Source organism: Schistocerca serialis, chromosome 9 (genome assembly GCF_023864345.2).
Source record: "Schistocerca serialis cubense isolate TAMUIC-IGC-003099 chromosome 9, iqSchSeri2.2, whole genome shotgun sequence".
NCBI lineage: Eukaryota > Metazoa > Arthropoda > Insecta > Orthoptera > Acrididae > Schistocerca > Schistocerca serialis.
In genome coordinates, this window is record NC_064646.1 from 480,093,233 (window position 1) to 480,113,067 (window position 19,835).

Consider the following 19,835-nt stretch of genomic DNA (forward strand, 5'->3'; position numbering starts at 1 on the left):
AGGTTGTATGTTGAGAGTGCTCCTAGAATAACTTCACATGAGTCTTTGCTTCTACCCCCTGTGATAAAAATGTAATTTTCACAGTCAATGGATGTCAGATTAAAGTCTCTACCTATAACTAATGGATAATTTGAATATTTATTTCCTATGTACTCAAGACTTTCCCTGAAATGTTCTGCGACATTTGTTGTGGATGGTGGTGGTCTATAAAAACATCCTAATACCATGGTCACTTCTTGTCTGATTGACAGCTTTTTCGAGACTATTTCACAGTCCGACCCAGTATCGATCTCAACTGTGTTTAAACAGCTTTTAACTGCAATGAACACACCTCCTAGCCATCCTAAACATTGTCCAATCTGAGTTCAAAATTTCACGGCTATTTATGTCTGGTTTCAACCAGCATTCGGTACCTAATACAGTATTGGCATTACTACTGTTTCTTTCGGAGAGTTATTCGGGGATCTTGCTATAGACACTATGACAATTTACTAACAGTGTTTAGTAACACCACTAACAGTATTTAGTAACAATAAACAGCTTTAGATGCATGTGACATCACAATTGTTTATATTTTTAACAGGTTACGGAAAAATATTTCAAATGGTGGTTTGAGAAGCTTTACTTTCAAAGTAAATTTCCTTTGCACAAGATGAATTGCGTTAGTGTGAGAATGTGCAATGAATTTCTTAAATCAAGTTGTGTTTGACTCTGATTCAAAATTGAACGCTTTGAGGACCAGCCAGTTAGGAAAATTTCAGGCCTAGAAGACCAGCCATTTGTGCCATTATTTAAAAGTTTACTCGTATGTTTGTGTTTGTTATATTTTAAAGTGTAAAGTATGCTAAAGAAGACCAAACTTCAAGGTTAGTTTTTCATATTTATTTTAATCGTTCCATAGATTACAGATTATGCAGTGTCAGTGGCAAAATCTATAATTATCTTTAAAAGAAAGTGCTAGGCGAGTTCTTGAGCAATTTCACATGTAATTGGCTTTTCTTTGGAAAAATTGAAGTGCTTGATAGAACATGTAGTCGGCCATGTAACCTACGAAATGTTAGATGCATAGCAGTGAAATTTATAATCGTGCCTGTCAGAAATATTCTCCCACTGCAATTTAAGCATGCTCTCAGGATTCTGCCTAACCATACACTGAGAAAAAAAGAGCAAAAAATTTTTGACAACAAGTATTATAAGTGAAAACTTAGCTCTTCTTATAGCTGTACTTTATATACATTAATTTAAACCATTTAACTTCTATTTGTGTGTTTGTGCTTAACATTGATGTTCTTGTTGGCTGATTACATCATGTGTCCTGTGCTCTGAATATCTGCTGTCATTGACTAGTGAAATCACACAATATGAACTAGGGTTGGTTGACAAAAGTGCATCACAACCTCGTTGTCAATGCTTCAGATGTCATGGCGTATTTCGTGAAGCTCATATTTAGACATTTGTACTATGAAAATACGCATTGGTGATATTGCCGCACATCAAATATTTTTCCAAAATGCGTTGCTTTTCACTGGATTTTTTTTCCTGAAGAGCCGGGAAGTTCTCCGCCAGTGTATAAAACCTTTACCATTCAAAGGATAGAGAAGTATAAGTTCTACAGCTCCAAGGGAAAATGTGTTGACTCTTAATAAAGAAAAAAAAATTACTTTGACCTGGGGTGTTACGTATTTTCACTCAGGAAAGAGAGTATTTTTAACCGTGAAATCCAGGAATTGTTTTTTGGATTCATGTATACACCCTTTATCGTCACAAATCTTATATAACATTACCTAATTAACATAACTGAAAATTAAACACACACAATTTCTAGTTTTTCAGTTTCTGCGTTGGTATTTACTGTTACACTTCAAGAGCACTGATGCATTCATAGAAACTTCGAAGCATGAAAATTTAGACTACCGTGCCACATATGCCCCAGTCATATTTTCTAGTCATTAGGAAAACAACCTCATTGACATAGTTAATTATCTTGCAATCAGACAATACTTTTGTGGCAAAACATGTGTATTGAAGCATTTTGTCAAAAGCTGGAGCGACTGGTGAATGATGTAATTCTTTACCTGTCGGATTTACATAATGTGATGGATTTCACCAACAAACAGCCCATTGTGTAGGGAAGGATTGCTTTGCTCATCCTAAGAGCCACTAATGTACAGAAATGGCTCCGTTTTAATGCAGCATTGCAAAAATTTCTCCAAAAACTAACAACTTGTTTCCTTTGTAAGTTTTCCAGATTTTGTGCGTGATGTGTACACATCCTGATGCCCTTCCATTAATTGGTTTACATCTTGCTGGAATCAAAAGACTGAATTTGCCACTAATTTCTTGGATATGCGTGAACACATTATGTCAGTTGTGATGATAAAATCCAGTTTTTAATAGGATGTGAAATGCTTTTATTTTGTCTATAATTCATTGTATAAGGGCCAATCAAAAAGTTTGTTTCAAGGCATTACTGCAGTGTTCCATGCAACATTGCACAATTGCGCTGCAGGCATATAAGCACTGAGAGAGATTAGTATGGCATTCTGTCTTTCCACTGTGTTTGTGGTAAATGCGGAAGCGTGAACTGTGGCGACATTTTTACCACATACATCGAAACAGGACCTACTTCCTCTTTTTCTTTTTGTAGCTGCTGAAGGGCAAACACTGATAGACATTCATTGAAGAATGTGAATTCGACAAAATGTCTGTCGAAAGCACCATTGTGGCATGGTGTGATAAGGGGTGCTACTGCTTCATGATAATGTATGTCCCTACATTGTAATGTTATTATGCAGAAGTTAAGCCAACTCGTGTGGGAGACACTTGGGCTCCTGCCCTATAGTCCTGATTTCTCCCCATGCAATTATCATGCCTTTGGTCCCTTAAAACAGAGCTTGAAGGCTTGAAAGTTCCTATCGGATCAGGATGTGCAGCAGACAGTTACAGACTTCTTCATGCAGCAGGACACAGTGTTCTGCCAAATGGGTATCTTCAGCTTGGTGCGTCGGTGGGATTATTGCCTCAGTGCTCACGGCAATTTTGCATGATAGGCATACCTATTCTGGACTGTATGGCCTTCTAATTATCTTTCATGGAGCTACAAAAAATCTTGATGTCACATAACTTTTGTGACAACAAATGAAATGGGTGTTGGGGGTGCAGGGAAAACAGCAAAAACAACAACATAAGATTGAATTTGAACTTGTGGCACAAAATTTCAAAACTGTGCTATTAGCCAGAGCCTTGCTAACTCATTTGGTTTTATTCCACGTGATTGAATTGAAGAAGACTCATCAAGACTTTGACTGCTATTTTCTTGGAAGATATTGAGTGCTGGCACCTAGCTGTAACAGGAATGTCTTTGTCACCCTTCTTTCACTCTGCCAAGTGTTCACTGTACCAGAGAGTGACCTATGGCTAGTTCCCCTTGTATGTGTATATTAAAAGGATAGGCTAGTGGGAAGTAGATGTGGTTTATTTGTCACATTAGATAAACTCAAATCCCTTGACATTGAAACTGTATGCAAGATTGCTTATAATTGGATTCTTCCATCAACCACCAGACTCGCCTCCTGATGTAATGAAAAAGTTGAGAGAAAATCTAAGTTCACTATTGTTTTAAGTGGTGGGCATGAAAGTATTAGCTGCAAAACATTATGATGTCTCTTCTCTGAGCATTACCTAGAGCAGTAATGGAAATTTCTGAAAGGAGCAGTATGTAAAACAAGGAAAAGGCAGTCACTCACCTATAGCAGATTGACACGTGGAGCACAGAAACACGTAACAGAAAACAGCATTCACAATAGGTTTCTAGCACTAGCTATTTTTCTGATAGAAACGCAGCACCCAGGCGGCGGGAGAACAGTCGCTGTACCTGTACCGCGCGGACTGCACCGACTCGTAGGAAGCACCTGACGGAGGAGATGGAGGGGGGATTGTCCTGTATAAATGGCGCCGGCCCACCGCCGGTCAGTACATCAGCACACCTGATGATGGCAACATGGTCGATTGCCGAAATATTGTGTCCTATGCACACTCATACCAGGTTGTTCACCCGAAATTTATTTCGTCAGAATTATACACATTCATACACACAACCACATAGACACCCAAACATATGGTTCTGTAGCCATCATTCTTGTTGTGGCCACATGTGTGAGAGTATGCATGCACATTTGTGCTTGTGCGTGCGCGCTTGTCAGATAAAGAACTAATGCTTGATAGCTGGTTTGAATGCTGTTTTCTGTTATGTGCTTCTGCGCTTCACGCTTCTATCTGCTATTGTGAGTAATGAAGTAGAACAGATTGTTCAGAAGCCCACTCATGTTGGCAGCGTCCAGGAAGTTGCTACATTGGATTAGGTGTAGTAGAAGTGGATGGGAGAGAAGTAGGTGATGTTGTGGAAGCGTGTAAGTCTAACTCTGAGTCCAGATCTTGACATTGGTATCAATGAACCTGAACCAGACAAGAGATTTGGGGAGGCTAGGAAGGTTTCCTCTAGATGGCCTATAAAAAGGTTGACGTTAGGAGATTACCATGTGGGTGACAAAGGCTGTCCAACAGGTTTGTTTATCCAGCCTGAACAGCCAAAGGTGGCAGGCAGGTGCACGTGTGTGTGTGTGTGTGTGTGTGTGTGTGTGTGTATTTTGCCTGATGAAGGTTTTGGCCGAAAGCTTAATGTGTAACAGTTTTTTCATTGTGCCTGTCTATACTCAACATGTCATCTGCATGGTGAGTAATGAGCTATGGTTTCCATAATTGTTGATATTCCAACATGGATTTTTCATTGTTTGCTTTTCTTAGGTGTTTGTATTGATAAGAACATGAACTGGAAGTCACACATTAATTTTTTTAAAAGTCTAAGCTGTTGCAATATAAATATCGCATTTTGAAGATGAAAAAGTCTAAAAATTTAGTTGTTTTCCTATTTTCGTTTACTGATTTCTTATGTCGTTATATTCTGGGGTAACTCATCACTGAGTAAAACAGCACGTTGTGCACAGAAATTCGTAATGAGGAACAATTGGGCATACGAACAACAGTCTCACAGTGTGTTTATTGCTTTGCGAAGTTTGCTGTCAGCACTTCTTGAAAGGTTTAAAAATAATGTCTTCTCTCACTCTAGACCGTGACTCTTTTATCCACAGACACACTTGTTTGATTGTAGGTCACCTTAAAGCTCTTTTCGGTGTGAATTTGTGTTGGGTTTCATCCATCATCCATTTGTTCCATTCCTCTCTTGTATACACATTAAATGGTGTAATTATTGAGACATGAAGAAGTTGGAATAACAGCAGGCTCTGTGTTTCCTTGTCACAATTTCTCTTTCACAGATTTTTTGAAATGACTGCTAAACTGATCTAGCACAAGAAGAGAACTCTTCTTCAGTAAAGCACCTTTCCTTGTCTCACACACTCTGTTAATCCATAATTTCGCACCAGCCTCATTCATCCATTCTTCGTCATGTACGTGAACGACAACACCTGACAGTATTGCAGAAGGTTTTATCATTGTTTTGCACATGAAAATGAGGATTGGATTAAGTTTTGTATCATCCGTGTAACATTATAGGACAACAGTGTAGTGTATTTTTTTTCCTTGTCCACTTGTTTATATAGTTAGTTGTGGAACCTTTCATGGCAACAGTTCTGTTACTCAGCCCATCAAATGTCAAAGTAGTTTTGCCCATATTCGCAATTTAGCTTAGTTCCACACTGGTTTTCTTTCGATGTTGAATAATAAAGCAGTGGAAAGATAGTATTTTTTCTTCATACTCTTGTAGCATTTTCTGAGATTTTTTTGGCTGTGGTTCGCATGATATGTTCATGACACTTCATAAATAAGTAGTACCAACCAGCTCCACCCTTAAAGTCTGTTAAGTTCCACTATAGTGCTAGCTTACAAGTGCGTATTTGAATTATTGTTGAATTCCAGTGCCAGCCGGTGTGGCCGAGCAGTTCTAGGCGCTTCGGCCTGGAACTGCGTGACCACTACAGTCGCAGGTTCGAATCCTGCCTTGGGCATGGATGTGTGTGATGTCCTTGGGTTAGTTAAGTTTAAGCAGTTCTTGACCTCAGATGTTAAGTCCCATAGTGCTCGGAGCCATGTGAACTCTTTTTAAAATTCCAGTGCCATTGTAATGGTGTCCTTGAACAATTTCAATACAATATCTTCTAGTTTGGCCATTTTACATTCTGTTCTCTATTTGCATATTTAGTCTTCCTCATTCTTCTTTATTAGCCTACCTATGGCGAATTATTTTTTTTTAATTATTATTATTTTTTTTTCCCCCTGTTGGTGGAGGGCCGAAATGATGCTCAGCAGCTCCGTTTCAATGTTATTCTGCATATGCTATTACTTTCAATTTATAGCCTTTTATTTTTTTCCATTATGAAACCACCTACTAACAAAACTATTGTACTGTTAGTGATAACACAAACCACTTTCAGTTCAAGTTAACTGGGACTGCAGACTGTAGTGACGCATCACAGACTAGACGGTGTTCTGGATTTGAATGGTGTAGCAGAAGGGAGACAATGTTGGCAAGCTTCCGGCATCAAATATATGACCGTTTTGAAGACAAGCAGGAATTTTAATTTAAACACTGGACGTTTTTGTATCAATGAAGAGTAAAATACATACCTGAAATTTGGGGGTAATTTTTTGTCCTCTAGCTCCCTCTATATGTGGAGGATGTATTGCAAGTTGAAAAACAGAAAAGTAAAGAAATCTCTCATGAACAAACACAACAGGTGTGTGTGTGTGTGTGGGAGGGGTGGGGGGGGGGGGGCATGCATTACTTAAATTGGCTGAAGTTTCTGTGGATTTATTTCCATACTTATTATTATAGTCCTAGCTTTCTAATTGAAGCCTAAAATGTGTATTGTTATTACATGGAACTGAGATGTATGTACAAAAGATTTTTAAATAATATTGAACAGTAATTAACCCATAGGGTGTTGTAGCTTATATATGTGCCATATGGAAGTTTAATGCTTTTTAGATTTTGTATGCTTCTTATTAATATACTAATTCAGTTTTAAGAAGACATACATTTTTGTATTTTTGTTTATAGTTACTGTGTCTGATTGGTGAAGCATTTGATGAATACAGCAGTCAGGTCTGTGGAGCTGTTGTCAATATAAGGGCAAAAGGAGACAAGATTGGCCTTTGGACATCTGATGCTTCAAACGAACAAAGTATTATGAAAATAGGGTAGGTTTATCAAAATTTTGATTCCTTAAACATACTTTTTAAATCTCAGAAATTTTTAATGTATATCATTATTCAGCATGATTCACGAAGATATGCAAGTATTTTAATATGTTTTTCTGCCAGTAAAACTAACGAAAAAAGTTAATAAAAACATGTCTGCAAATGTTTGGTTACAGAGTTACTGCTAATAAAAGATTTTGCCTGAAATTTAGCAACTTCACTGATATGAAGCCATCGCAAAGCTGTACGAGGCTAAAGTAAAGCACGATTTCCATGGATTTTTGTGTATGGGGATGGATGAAAGACATAGTTTATGAGGTCAAAGTCAATACACGTGAGGGATTACTTGCTCGCATTATGACTGCAATAGATGAAATTAAGTACAACCCTGTGAAACTGAAACGAGCAACGAAATCTGTTCATACACATGCAGCTAAATACATAGAATTCTGTTGAGACATTTTTGAACATTTATTGTAAATGTATTGTGAAATTGTATGTTCACTGTACAACCTCCTTAACACTGAGCTTTGTTTCTTCAGGTTTAACATGAATTCATGTGTACTGTGGTACTAATAAAAGCAGATTATCTGACACATTCATACAGTTACAGTTAATGTTAATACCATCATTTTTCCAAAATTAAATTCTCTACATCTTCTGTTGAAAATTTTGTACAATTGTCTGGAATTTAGAAAACAAATTGGGCCAAGTACTTAAGAAATTAAAAATTTTACGAAATTACTTCTTTGCTTCTCTCGATGTTCAGGAAAACTACTGCAGATAAACGTCTGGGACATGTTTTATTAGAGTCACCAGACCGATAACAACAAAATAAATGTAAATCGTGCTTTACTTTAACCTCATACAGTTTTGCAGTGGCTTCAAATATTAGCGAAGTTGCTACATTTCAGGCAAAGTCTTTTGTTAGCCGTAACTCTGTAACGAAACATATGTTTATATGAACTTTTTTCTTTAGTTTTACTTGCAGAATAACAAATTAAAATATTTGCATATCTTTGTGAATCACTCTGTATATCGTAGGAGTTAGTAGTGAGTGAACTTTGTGAAGGTATGAAGCTGCGTGCTAGTTGTAATTGAAAATTGAGAGGTGAATGCTGTGTCCCATTCAGTCTGCATGCTGCTTATTATGTTTTGTGCATAATTCTACTTCGAAGTTGAATGAACAGACTGAAATTGGGAAATACTTTGATGTGGACACTGTCATATCATTGACTTCAGTTGTAGGTTGTGATTGCATATTATGATTGTTTCATTAAATCTGATATTATTTGGTCATCTTTTGTTTTCAAAAGGAATTTTGGTTGCCATTGTATATTAATATGATGTAATCAGATACTTAGATTTCAGATACAAAGGAAAATAGGTGAGGTTATGTTAAGCCTTCCCTCAACCTGAAGGTTGGCTTCACTGCAACATTGTGTTTTGAGGAATGGTCCTATTGATGGTAGCATGCTCGTTGCCATTTCTGGCGTTTCAGCTCACTTATCCAACCAGTTATAGAAGATACAAATTGGTGGTGGCTTACAGCAGCAGCTGTCCACAAATTAATTCTGGTTTACCGTATTGAAAAAGTATCACCACCACTTCTGTATTGATAAAATTCATCTTAAGACAGCATGCATATTTCATCAAAACACGTTTGTTTACAGGTGAAATATCCACCTGGCACAAACGTTTTTTATAGTTCTTTTTCCACTGAATCATATATACATGACTACAGGAATATGATTCATTGGAGAAAATATGTGAAAACAAATCTTCCCAGCAGATATTTCATGTAACTTCAAATTCTAACACAAGTTTTTGCGCATCCTTTGTTATTACAGTTTTGTCACAGGGAATTATTGTTTATTCTTGGGCAACTCTCTTGTAACCCAACATAACATGTGAAACTTCCTGGCAGATCAGCACACACTCAGTTGCAAAGTGAAAATATTGTGAGATGCATTTTGACAAAAGCATGCAAGGTGTCTGAGATGAATTATACCAATTTGAAACTGGTAATGATACTTTTCATAAAATAAACCAAAACCAATTGGCGGTTGTTTGCTGCTGTACACTATCAGCAGATCGTATTACATAACAACCATGGTCTCAAATCTTTTTTATTTGACAATATTACAGTCTTTTCGAAGTAGACTCCAAACCCCAGAGCAGCCTGACATTTTTCATGTACAGAAATCATTTATTGAGATGAAAGGAGTGATAAATGACAAAATGACAAAGAAATTGTAGGATCAATTGAGAATTGAACAGTGCATCTTTGGATTTGTGGCCAGATACCATTTACACACCCCCCCCCCCCCCTCCCCCAAAAAAAAATCCTTCTCCACCTTGCTTATGGTGGGGAGGCTTGAGTACCCCAGCGATTCAGCGATATAGCCAATCATACCGTAAGTAAACCACAACCAAGGGGTATCTGTTATAGGGACAACAGTCTGGATGATTGACTTATATGGTCTTGAAACATCAACCAAAACTGCCTTGCCATGCTGGTACCGCGAATGGCTGAAAGCAAGGGGAAACTACATCTGTAATTTTTCCCAAGGGCATGCAGCTCTACCGTATTGTTAAATGATGATGTCATTCTCTTGGGTAAAATATTCCGGAGGTAAAATAATCCCCCCATTCGGATCTTTGGACGGGGACTAATCAGGAGGATGTCGTCGTCAGGAGAAATAAAACTGGCATTCTACAGATCGGTGCATGGAATGTCAGATCCCTTAATTGGGCAGGTAAGCTAAAAAATTTAAAAAGGGAATTGGATAGGTTAAAGTTAGATGTAGTGGGAGTTAATGAAGTTCTGTGGTAGGAGGACCAGGACATCCGGTGAATACAGGGATATAAATACAAAATCAAATAGGGCTAATGCAGGAGCAGGTTTAATAATGAGTAAAAAAAATGGAAACATGGCTAAAGTTTGATGGTACAAAAAGGAAGAGAAGGAAAAATAGTAGGTGAATATGGCCTGGGGGGGGGGGAAGGAATGAAAGAGGAATCTGCCTGATAGAATTTTGCACAGAGCATAACTTAATCATAGCTAACACTTGGTTTAAGAATCATGAAAGAAGGTTGTATACGTGGAAGAGACCTGGAGACACTGGAAGGTTTCAGATTGATTACATAGTGGTTAGACGGAGATTTAGGAAACAGATTTTAGATTGTAATAAATTTCCAGGGGCAGATGTGTACTCCGACCACAATTTATTGGTTACGAACTGCAGATTAAAACTGAAGAAACTGCAAAAGGCAGGATTTTAAGGAGATGGGACCTGGATAAACTGAAAGAACCAGAGGTTGTAGAGGGTTTCAGGGAAAGTATTAGGGAACGATATACAAGACCAGGAGAAAGGAATATAGAAGAAGAATGGTTAACTTTGAGAGATGAAATAGTGAAGGCAGCAGAGGACCAAGTAGGCAAAAAGACAAAGGCTAGTAGAAATCCGTGGGTAACACAAGAGATTTGAATTTAATCAATGAAAGGAGATAATATAAGAACGCAATGAATGAAGCAGGCGAAAGGGAATACATAACCTGAAAAATGAGATTGGCAAGAAATGCAAAATGGCTAAGCAGGAATGGCTAGAGGACAAGTGTAAGGATGTAGAAGCATACATTGCGATGCATAAGATAGATGCCGCCTACAGGAAAATAAGAGTCCTTTGGAGGAAAGAGAACCACCTGTATGAATATCAAAAGATCAGATGGAAAACCAGTCCTGAACAAAGAAGGGAAGCAGAAAGATGGAAGGATTATATAGAGGGTCTATACAAGGGCGATGTACTTGTGCGCAGTATTATTGAAACGGAAGAGGATGGAGATGAAGATGAGATGAGAGATATCATGTTGCATGAAGACGATATTGACTGAAATACTTTCTTTCGAATTCTAAAGGTGGCAGGGGTAAAATACAGGGAGGAAAAGGCAACTTACAATTTGTACATAAACCAGAGGGCAGTTAACAAGAGTCAAGGGGCACGAAAGGGAAGCAGTGGTTGAGAAGGGAGTGAGACAGGGTTGTAGGCTATTCTCGATGTTATTCAATCTGTATATTGAGCAAGCAGTAAAGGAAACAAAAGAAAAATTTGGAGTAGGAGTTCACGTCCAGGGAGAAGAAATAAAAACTTTGAGATTTGCTGATGACGTTGCAATTTTGGCACACAGAGCAAAGGACGTGGAAGAGCAGTTGAACGGAATGGACAGTATCCTGAAAGGAGGACATAAGATGAAAATCAACAAAAGCAAAATGAGGATAATGGAATGTAGTCAAATTAAATCAGGTGATGCTGAGGGAATTAGATTAGGAAATGAGACACTTATAGTAGTAGATGCTATTTGCTATTGTTATTTGGGCAGCAAAATAACTAATGATGGTCAAAGTAGAGAGAATATAAAATGCAGACTGTCAATGGCAAGAATATCATTTATGAAGAAGAGAAATTTGTTAATGTCGGGTATAGATTTAAGTGTCAGGAAGTTCTTTCTGAAAGTATTTATATGGAGTGTAGCCATGTATGGAAGTGAAACATGGACAATAAATAGTTTATACAAGAAGAGACTAGAAGCTCTTGAAAGGAAGGAGGAGGGCATGAAATTGAATGGCAATTGGATTCAATGCTGAAGAAAGTGTGTACTAGTCTTCCCTCACGGGTTGATAGCAACAATGGATGATGGGAGCCAATTACAGTGAGTTGTGCTTGAGTATTCAAAGCGTATAACGTCACATCACTGTCCAAGGGTATGCATAAATGGAATTTTCCTGAAATCAGTAATGAGCTAGGATGTGAATTTATAATGTGAAATCCATCCAACTGCAGCATAATGGCCTGGAATGTTTTATTAATTGTGATATCTCTGGTCGTGAAAGATCATGTTTTACAGTTGGTATATTGCCTTCTAGCATGGTTGTTAGAGAGCAAGAAATCCAATAGCTGCTTTCTATTTGAGTTTAAGAAGTATTGTTTTGACCTGGACAACCTGACAGTTCTAGGGGCAGTTCTACGGGAAGTTTCCCTTTATACACAACAGCCTGTAGGGGTGTTCTTTGATATTGGAAAGTCATATGATACGATGTGGAAGTACAACATTCAGCCAGCTTCATATCTCTGGCGTTTTTGTAAAAGCTTGCCAATGTTGTTGAAATCTTGTCTTGCTGAGGAAACATTCCATTACCATATAGAAGTCATGCTCTCAATCGTTGTTACGCAATAGATCGTTGTTGCTCAAAGGACATATGCAAGTGGAACAGGAAAAGTCTTGACTAGTAGTGATACAAGGTACCCTCTGCCATGTCCGTATGATGGCTTGTGGAGTTTGTATGTAGATGAAAATGAAGGGAGCCTTTTAAATGTTACTTCCTTTCCAGTCTTGTAAACAGCAAACTGGCACATTTAATAGACTTCTTTCTTTCTTTCTTTACTGCTTCTCCTCCTGTCTTGCATGGACAGCTTGTCTATTAACAGTTGATGCTTCCAGAGTATAGGAGGTTGGGCACAAAAGATGGTTTCAAGTTTTCAACAGATAAAAAGGTATGTGTTCATTTGAATCATATGAGTCACATTTTTAATGAGCCAAAACAGTGTTGTAATTGCACTGATTTAACCTAAAACAGTTTTATATAGCACTTATATGGTCCTACTTATGCTGTGGGTGTACCATTTATGGTTCAGAAAGACTGTCATACCAAAGGGTGTTGGATGTAGTACACCATGCAGACATCAGACTGGCAACAGCAGCTTACAAAATGAGCCCTACCCCTAACCTCTGTGTCAAAGCTAGTGAGCTTCTATCCGACAATGGGCCCTGGCTATGCAACATGCCTTCAAATGGAAGTCTGCCAAATAGTCAGTCATATGAAAACAGTAGATTCATAGCTTTATAAATCAGTTGAACTATTCATTTATTCTTTTGAGTGAAACCAGTCCGTTGGACCAACCAAATGCAAATAGTCGATGCAGCCTGGAACATTTAAGCTCTGAGCAGAAACATTCAATCGTTTTTCTTTGTTAAATCATGATTGTTGACTGCACTCTGGTATCGCCTGTGTCACTGTTATTTTCATTCCAACATTTGCTTTTTATATAACCAGGTAAAAAGTGATCCTTAAGGGTAAAATCAATGTAATAGACAGTATCTGCAAAGATTAGTCATATTGTGGAACAATAGTTAATCAAAGATTTTCAAAGAAAATTAATGAATTACAAGAAATATTTCTGGTAACAAAGTACTTCTGACAAGTGACAATAGATGCTTAAAACAAAATTATTAAGACATCAATTATTGACATTTTAAAACCAACCAAAAACCCATATTTAATGCCACAAGTAAGAAAAATTCCATTTAAGTAGATAAATTATGAAAATACTTCATTTTTAGAAATATACTTTTATTCATCCCTCCTTCAAATAACATAAGCTGTTTGTCCCTAAAAATAAAAAAGTTGGCAACCCTACTCATGGTTCATCTATAACAGAAAATAATTATGTTGTAAACAGAGTTGTGGTCGCCTGTAAGTTATTACTTTTTATTTGTTGGTGACTGGTTTCGGTCTACTACATTTCTTGGTGGTGGTAAGAATCCCTGACGTGGAGCAGACCCTGCAGTGGTCTCAGTACCGGTGTGGCTGGACCTGCTCCATGTCAGGGATTCCTACTACTACCAAGAAATGTAGGTCTGATGATGATCTCTGTAGTAGGCTGAAACCAGTCACCAACAAATAAAAAGTAACAACTTACATGCGACCACAACTCTGTTTACTACATAATTATAACACTAATTAGGTTGCTGTTTCCTAGAACACTGTTCCAGAGCATTATAACTGGAAAGATTATAAAAAAAGGTGCATAAGGGGCCCATCCATTAATTACGTGAGCTCGGAATGGGTGGGAGGGGGTGGTCTGGCAAAATCTCAATAAAGTCTGATGAAGTCCGAGGGAGGGAGGAACAAAGAAAATCTCACATCAGTTTTTTAGTTCTGTTTTATAGAATTAAGCGCGACCATAGACAATAGTGCCCATGAATCTTTGTCCTCTCTGAACTGATCTGAATGCTTTACATGTGTGCATGCTTGGGATTTCTGAATTTGAAACAAGTGCTGCAAGTGCATACAAGTGTCAGCTTTCATCCAGGGAGTTCTCTGCCCTTCAGGAAGAAGTCACTGCGTACCAGTCAGCCATCCTACAATGCATATAAAGCCAATGTTATGGTTTTCGGCATGATATTGTATCAGTGCATATGTTGAGAGCAGCGTATTGACAAGTCTAAAACACATGTGCAAGCAAGAAGTTAAATTCGTAGTTAAGCGTTTCAGCTTTTACTTTGCTAGCCTCAGTTTCAGTTCCTGTCTCATTTGTTAGGGGCTGCACACTAACTTTGGTGCCATGAACAGCTTTTACATATGACCAGAATTTCTTTGTGTTTTATGAAAGAGCATTTGACAGTATTCTTCTACAGTAGGCATTGCAGTCTGTGCACATTGCTCTCTTAGCAACCAAATGGTTTCATTCAGCATCTGTATATCTATAGCCCTATACTTTGTTTTACATCTATTACGCAGTGATCTCAGTCTCTTTAGAAGTTTCTTTACAGTGACTGTAGACCATGGAGGGTCCCTCCCATTATGAACTGTTGTACTGGGTACATATGTATCCAGTGCATAGTCACTTCTTCTTTTAAACTTGAGCCATAATTCCTCAAGATGCTGCTACCTTGCGATGAAAGTTTCAAGTTCCTCATTGAGATATGACACTACTGATTTTCTATCTGGTTTCATTTTTGGTAATCATTGTTGCCATACACACATCACGGCCACTGATACCAGTTTCAACATCCTCAAAGAGGTCAGATCTGTTTGTTGCCATTAGCCCAATATAATTCCATTATGAATGGAATTCCGAACTATCCAATCTAGGTGCTTTTCAGAGAAGACATTCAGTAATGCTTCACAGGATGTTTTATCGTGTCCACCACTAATGGAACTATGATTTTCCCAATTGATTGTTGGATGATAACAGTCTCCACCGATGATTACAGTGTGACAAGGGAACTTACATAAAATGAACTGAAGTTTTCTCTAAAGTTTTCAATTACATCAGGAGAGGAATCGTATGGGCGTTAGAAGGCACCAGTTATCATTTTATACCCATTCTTGAACTGAGTCTGGCTCAATCAATCTCTCATGCAGCTTTGATTTCTATCTCAGTGGATTTGATTTTCTTACCTACTGTGACAAATATGCAACTACCATTTCCCATTTGCCCATCGTTTTGAAATATACTTAAATTTTCCCCAGAAATCTCACTGATATCAATTTCAGGTTTCAAGCAGCTTTCTGTACCTAATATTATGCCAGCTTCACCACTTTTCAGGAACGCTTCACACTCTTGTCACTTCATTGCAAATGCTTCGGAAATTCACCATAAGGATTTTGATATTGTGGGATGCATTTCTTTCTGTCTTACACTTATACTTCTGGGTTTCCTATAGCTGTCATCTGGATTGGATGGATAGTCGCGTAATCTTAAAAAAAAAAAAACCCCTAGTGTGCCCCATGCGCGCGCCCACACACACACACACACACACACACACACACACACACATATACATACACATACACACTCCCTCTTCCCCCCCCCTCTCCCTCCCTCTCTCTCTCTCTCTCTCTCTCTCTCTCTCTGCCCGTCTGTCTCAGTCACACTCTCAGCTACCTGACTAGCAGCTGCTGATGTGTCATGCACACTTGACCCATTTAGGGGACCTTGTACAGTTCTTAACCCTGTGACACAAGTCCAGGAGGTCGCAGCCTAGGTATTTCTAATTGTGCCACATAGAGTGTCTTCGAGGGAAAATAGATTGAATGAGGTGTCCAGTGCTTAAATGTGTACAGTTGTATCTAATATACTATTGTGAAACATGCTAAACATAGATTCATGCTTGGAAAACTGTTATTTGTTCCATACTATTAACATTTCCAGTTCTTGGATGTCTGCCTTATGCACAAAAACCAAATTTGAAGACTTTGAATACATTTGGTGACAGCTACATTGTGTGTGCAGACAACTTAAAAAAAAAAAAAAAACTTTTTATTTGCAGGCATAAACTCAAAGAGAGGCTGAAGATTGGTCGAAATATTACAATAAGCTACCAGAGTCACAAAGATACAATGGCAAAATCTGGATCAGCAACAAAGATCACATATTCTGTATAACATCTTCTCATATTTAGTTTTTTCAAAAATGTGAGAATACACAAGACTGTGACAGCTGAAAATAGAACATGTGCAGCCTGAGGTTTTTTTTTTGTTTATTCTAGCTAATATTTGATTTTGTGGTGAGTTTATAAGAGAACATTGTTTAATTTTATTTATTTAAAATAACAAAATTTGTGTGTTCTGGTGGCTCACGAAGATTCGATCAATGCTGAAGAAACTGTTTTGGAATTTTGTCATTTCCTAAATTTCGAATTAGAATTGAGATACATTTGATTTTTCAACCCAGTTGTAAAGGATTTTTCATTTTTCTATGGAAAAATTGTACATAGTTACAAAGCTGAAATTTATACATGAAATTTGTAATTATCAACAAAACAAGATATGTGAAATGTAAAAGTGATTTTAATACATATATTTCTAATCGTGCCACGTAGAGTGTCATGTGTTAATTAAAATAAACTTTGTTTCTTTGAAGTTTAAATGAAATATAAAGGTTTGTGGACGAGATTATTTGTAGTTAAGAAATATCCTTTGTTATAAAGAAATCTCTGTGAACAGTGTGCTTGATTTTAACATGTTTATAAATATAATAAATTCACTTTACATTTTTCATGAAGTTTTGCTCTCTAATTGCCTTTTCCTGAAATACTCTGCTTCTTGCGTTCCCACTGTATGAAATGGTGCAGTGATTGACACACTGGACTCATTTGGGAAGACCAGGGATCAAATCGCTGTTCAGCCATCCAAAATTGGGTTTGCTGTGGTTTCACTAATTTCCGTAAGGGAAAAGCTGGAATGGTTTATTTGAAATGGGCATACAGATTTCCTTCCCTAGTTAAAGTTTGCACTCTGTCAATACTTGTGGATTATCAACAATGGCTTTTGCTTTTCCACTGATGAAACCATTTGTTTGAATTTCTGGCGACGCCATCAGTTCCTTCCGCTGTCTTAGGCCTGTTGCTCTTCTATTCACCGAAGCTACGAAATTTCTGGGGCTCATGCTTGATAGAAAACTTTCTTGGTCCTCCCACATGTCTCTTATGTGACTGCATGCTTTTTCCAGTATCTCGGTGTCCTACGCATTCTAAACGGTATTTCCTGGGGAGCGGGTCAGACCATCTGCCCCCATTTGTTCCAAACTTTTGTCTGTTTAAAAGTAGACTATGGGTGTTTTGTTTGTTTTTCTGCACATCTGTCCACATTACACCATCTTAATACAATCCATTATTGTGGAATCTGTTTGGCCACTGCCGCCTTTTACAATAGCCCGGTTGAGAGTCTCTGTGCGAATTTGTCAAACTACCGGTCATACCAGTGTGATGTTCTCCTCAGCAGATACAAATGCTGTTTGTCTGTCATGCCTAGTCGCACATGCTAAGTCTCCTATTTCGATGACTCCCTTGACTGCCAGTATGAGGCATGTCCCTCTTCTCTGTTACATCGTGGAGTTTGCTTTCGGCTCCTGCTTCAGCAGCTTCACGTCATGCTACCTGTCATGGTCCTGATGGGTGTGAACCCTTCACCACCTTGGCTTTGTCCGGCACCCTGTGTTCTTCTTGTACTTCATTTGCTTCCAAAGAAAACAATTTGGGTTCAATCTGCGCAGTAAGTTTCTCAACCTTCGCTCACAACTGAGTGACAGCACCTTCTTGTACACTGATGGCCCTAAGACCGACCATTTTTGGTGTCTGATTCCAGAACACTGCTCAGTATTTACAGTAGATCTCTCGCACTCTTATCAGGCCACCCAGTACATCCGGCAATACAGGCTTTTTGATTGTGTCATATGCTTTGATTCTCTCTGTGACCTTCAGAGCGTCTTGTATGTTGTACACAATCCATCTCTCAGTTCAGCGGGTCCATTTGCTTCTATTTGCTTGCTGTTGAAGGAGCCAATGTGGTGTTCATGTGGGTTCCTGGTCTCTTTGTTCTGATGTGAAGTGAAGCTGCTGACGCAGCTACCAAGTCTGCAGCCCTCCTACCTCAGTTCACTTGCTCTTCCATCCCTTCGGATGATCTCCTTGTTGTTGTCTGTCAGCAAGTGGCGTCACTTTGGCATCGCCACCACCGGTTTTTACTTTACAGGAACAAGCTCTGGGGAATTGAACTTCTCTCAGCAGCTCGGCCACCCTCATTTTGGCCCTCTTGTCACGAGGACATCATTTTAGCTAGGTTGCATATTGGTCATTGCCGTTTTAGCCATTGGCATTTGTTAAGTGGTGACCCCAGCCACTTTGTGGTCATTGTCGTCAACCTCTGACGGGTCACCATTTCCTGACCGAATACTCCTGTGACAGATTGCTCCTTATCAGCATAATCTGTCACTGTCACATGACGGCAGTCCCAGGAAACACTCTGCATTTCCCACTTATACTGAAGAAGTCGTCTATATTGGCTCGACACAGCTGCAAAATGTCTGCGTATTCAGAATGCCGTGCTACATGCTGAAAACTGATTTTCACTCTTTCCACTATCATCTCAATTGCTATATACTGATCTTTGAATACTGGTGCCTCCACTTTTCTTGTGATTCCCGTTTCGTCATGAGGAGGTTGGCTAATGCTTCACTTTTCTTCTTACGGACTTGTTTGACCACACTGGAAGTGTCTGTGTCATCTAAATACTCTGTCATATGGTGGTATATTGTTGCTGTGCAATTCCACCAACTCAACATAGATTACACTGGTCCACAGTTGTCACTATATAGTTTTTACAGAAACAAAAGTAGCTGTACTTGATTGATTTAGATGCACTCAACACAAATATTGAGATTAACATTGTGTTCTGCAGGGTTGCCACAGATTCTGGTAATCAGGGAATTTCAAACACATCAAAGGATTTGAGAAAAAAACACTGAAAAAATCTTGTTTTTGTCTCAGTAGATGAAATGGTTTGTTTACTGAGGTGTCGAACATCATCTCTTGCTGGATGCAGCCGAGTACATGCTCCGCTTCCCTTCTCCCTCATTACTGCTCCTTCTCTCCTTCCTACCATTCCCCTCAACCTGCAGTCAGTGCTGCCAACACTTCTTGCCGCTTGCCTAGCAGCTACCGACGAGAGGCAGAGCGGCATGAGGAGTGGTTTGTTTGGATCTGATTCTCAAAGACTGTAGATGTAGCGGTCAGAGACGGCAGTCATGTGTGCACGAGTTGTCTGTCTGACTGACTGTGTGTGTGTGTGTGTGTGTGTGTGTGTGTGTGTGTGTGTGTGTGTGTGTGTGTGTGTGTGTGTGTGTGTGTGTGCGCGCGCGTGTGTGTGCGTGTGTGCGCTCTCATTTTATGACAAAAGCTATGGCTGAAAATGTAGTTGTGGGAGTGTGATCGTCTTTTTTATGTGCCTGTCTGCAACTCAGCAATCACATTTATGGTAAGTAGCTACCTAGCCTCAT

The 19,835-nt window shown here is 38.7% G+C and overlaps 1 protein-coding gene across 1 annotated transcript in view; it reads left to right on the forward strand.

Moving 5' to 3' along the window:
• The window catches only part of LOC126418958 (eukaryotic translation initiation factor 4E-like), a 31,000-nt gene extending 13,943 nt beyond the window's left edge, over positions 1-17,057 (forward strand). Inside the window, exons 4-5 of the mRNA XM_050086002.1 lie at positions 7,076-7,215; positions 16,330-17,057. Of these exons, the coding sequence (XP_049941959.1) occupies positions 7,076-7,215; positions 16,330-16,444 (255 nt within the window). The 3' untranslated portion in view covers positions 16,445-17,057. The remainder of the gene's footprint in view (positions 1-7,075; positions 7,216-16,329) is intronic.
• The last annotated feature ends 2,778 nt before the right edge of the window (positions 17,058-19,835 follow it).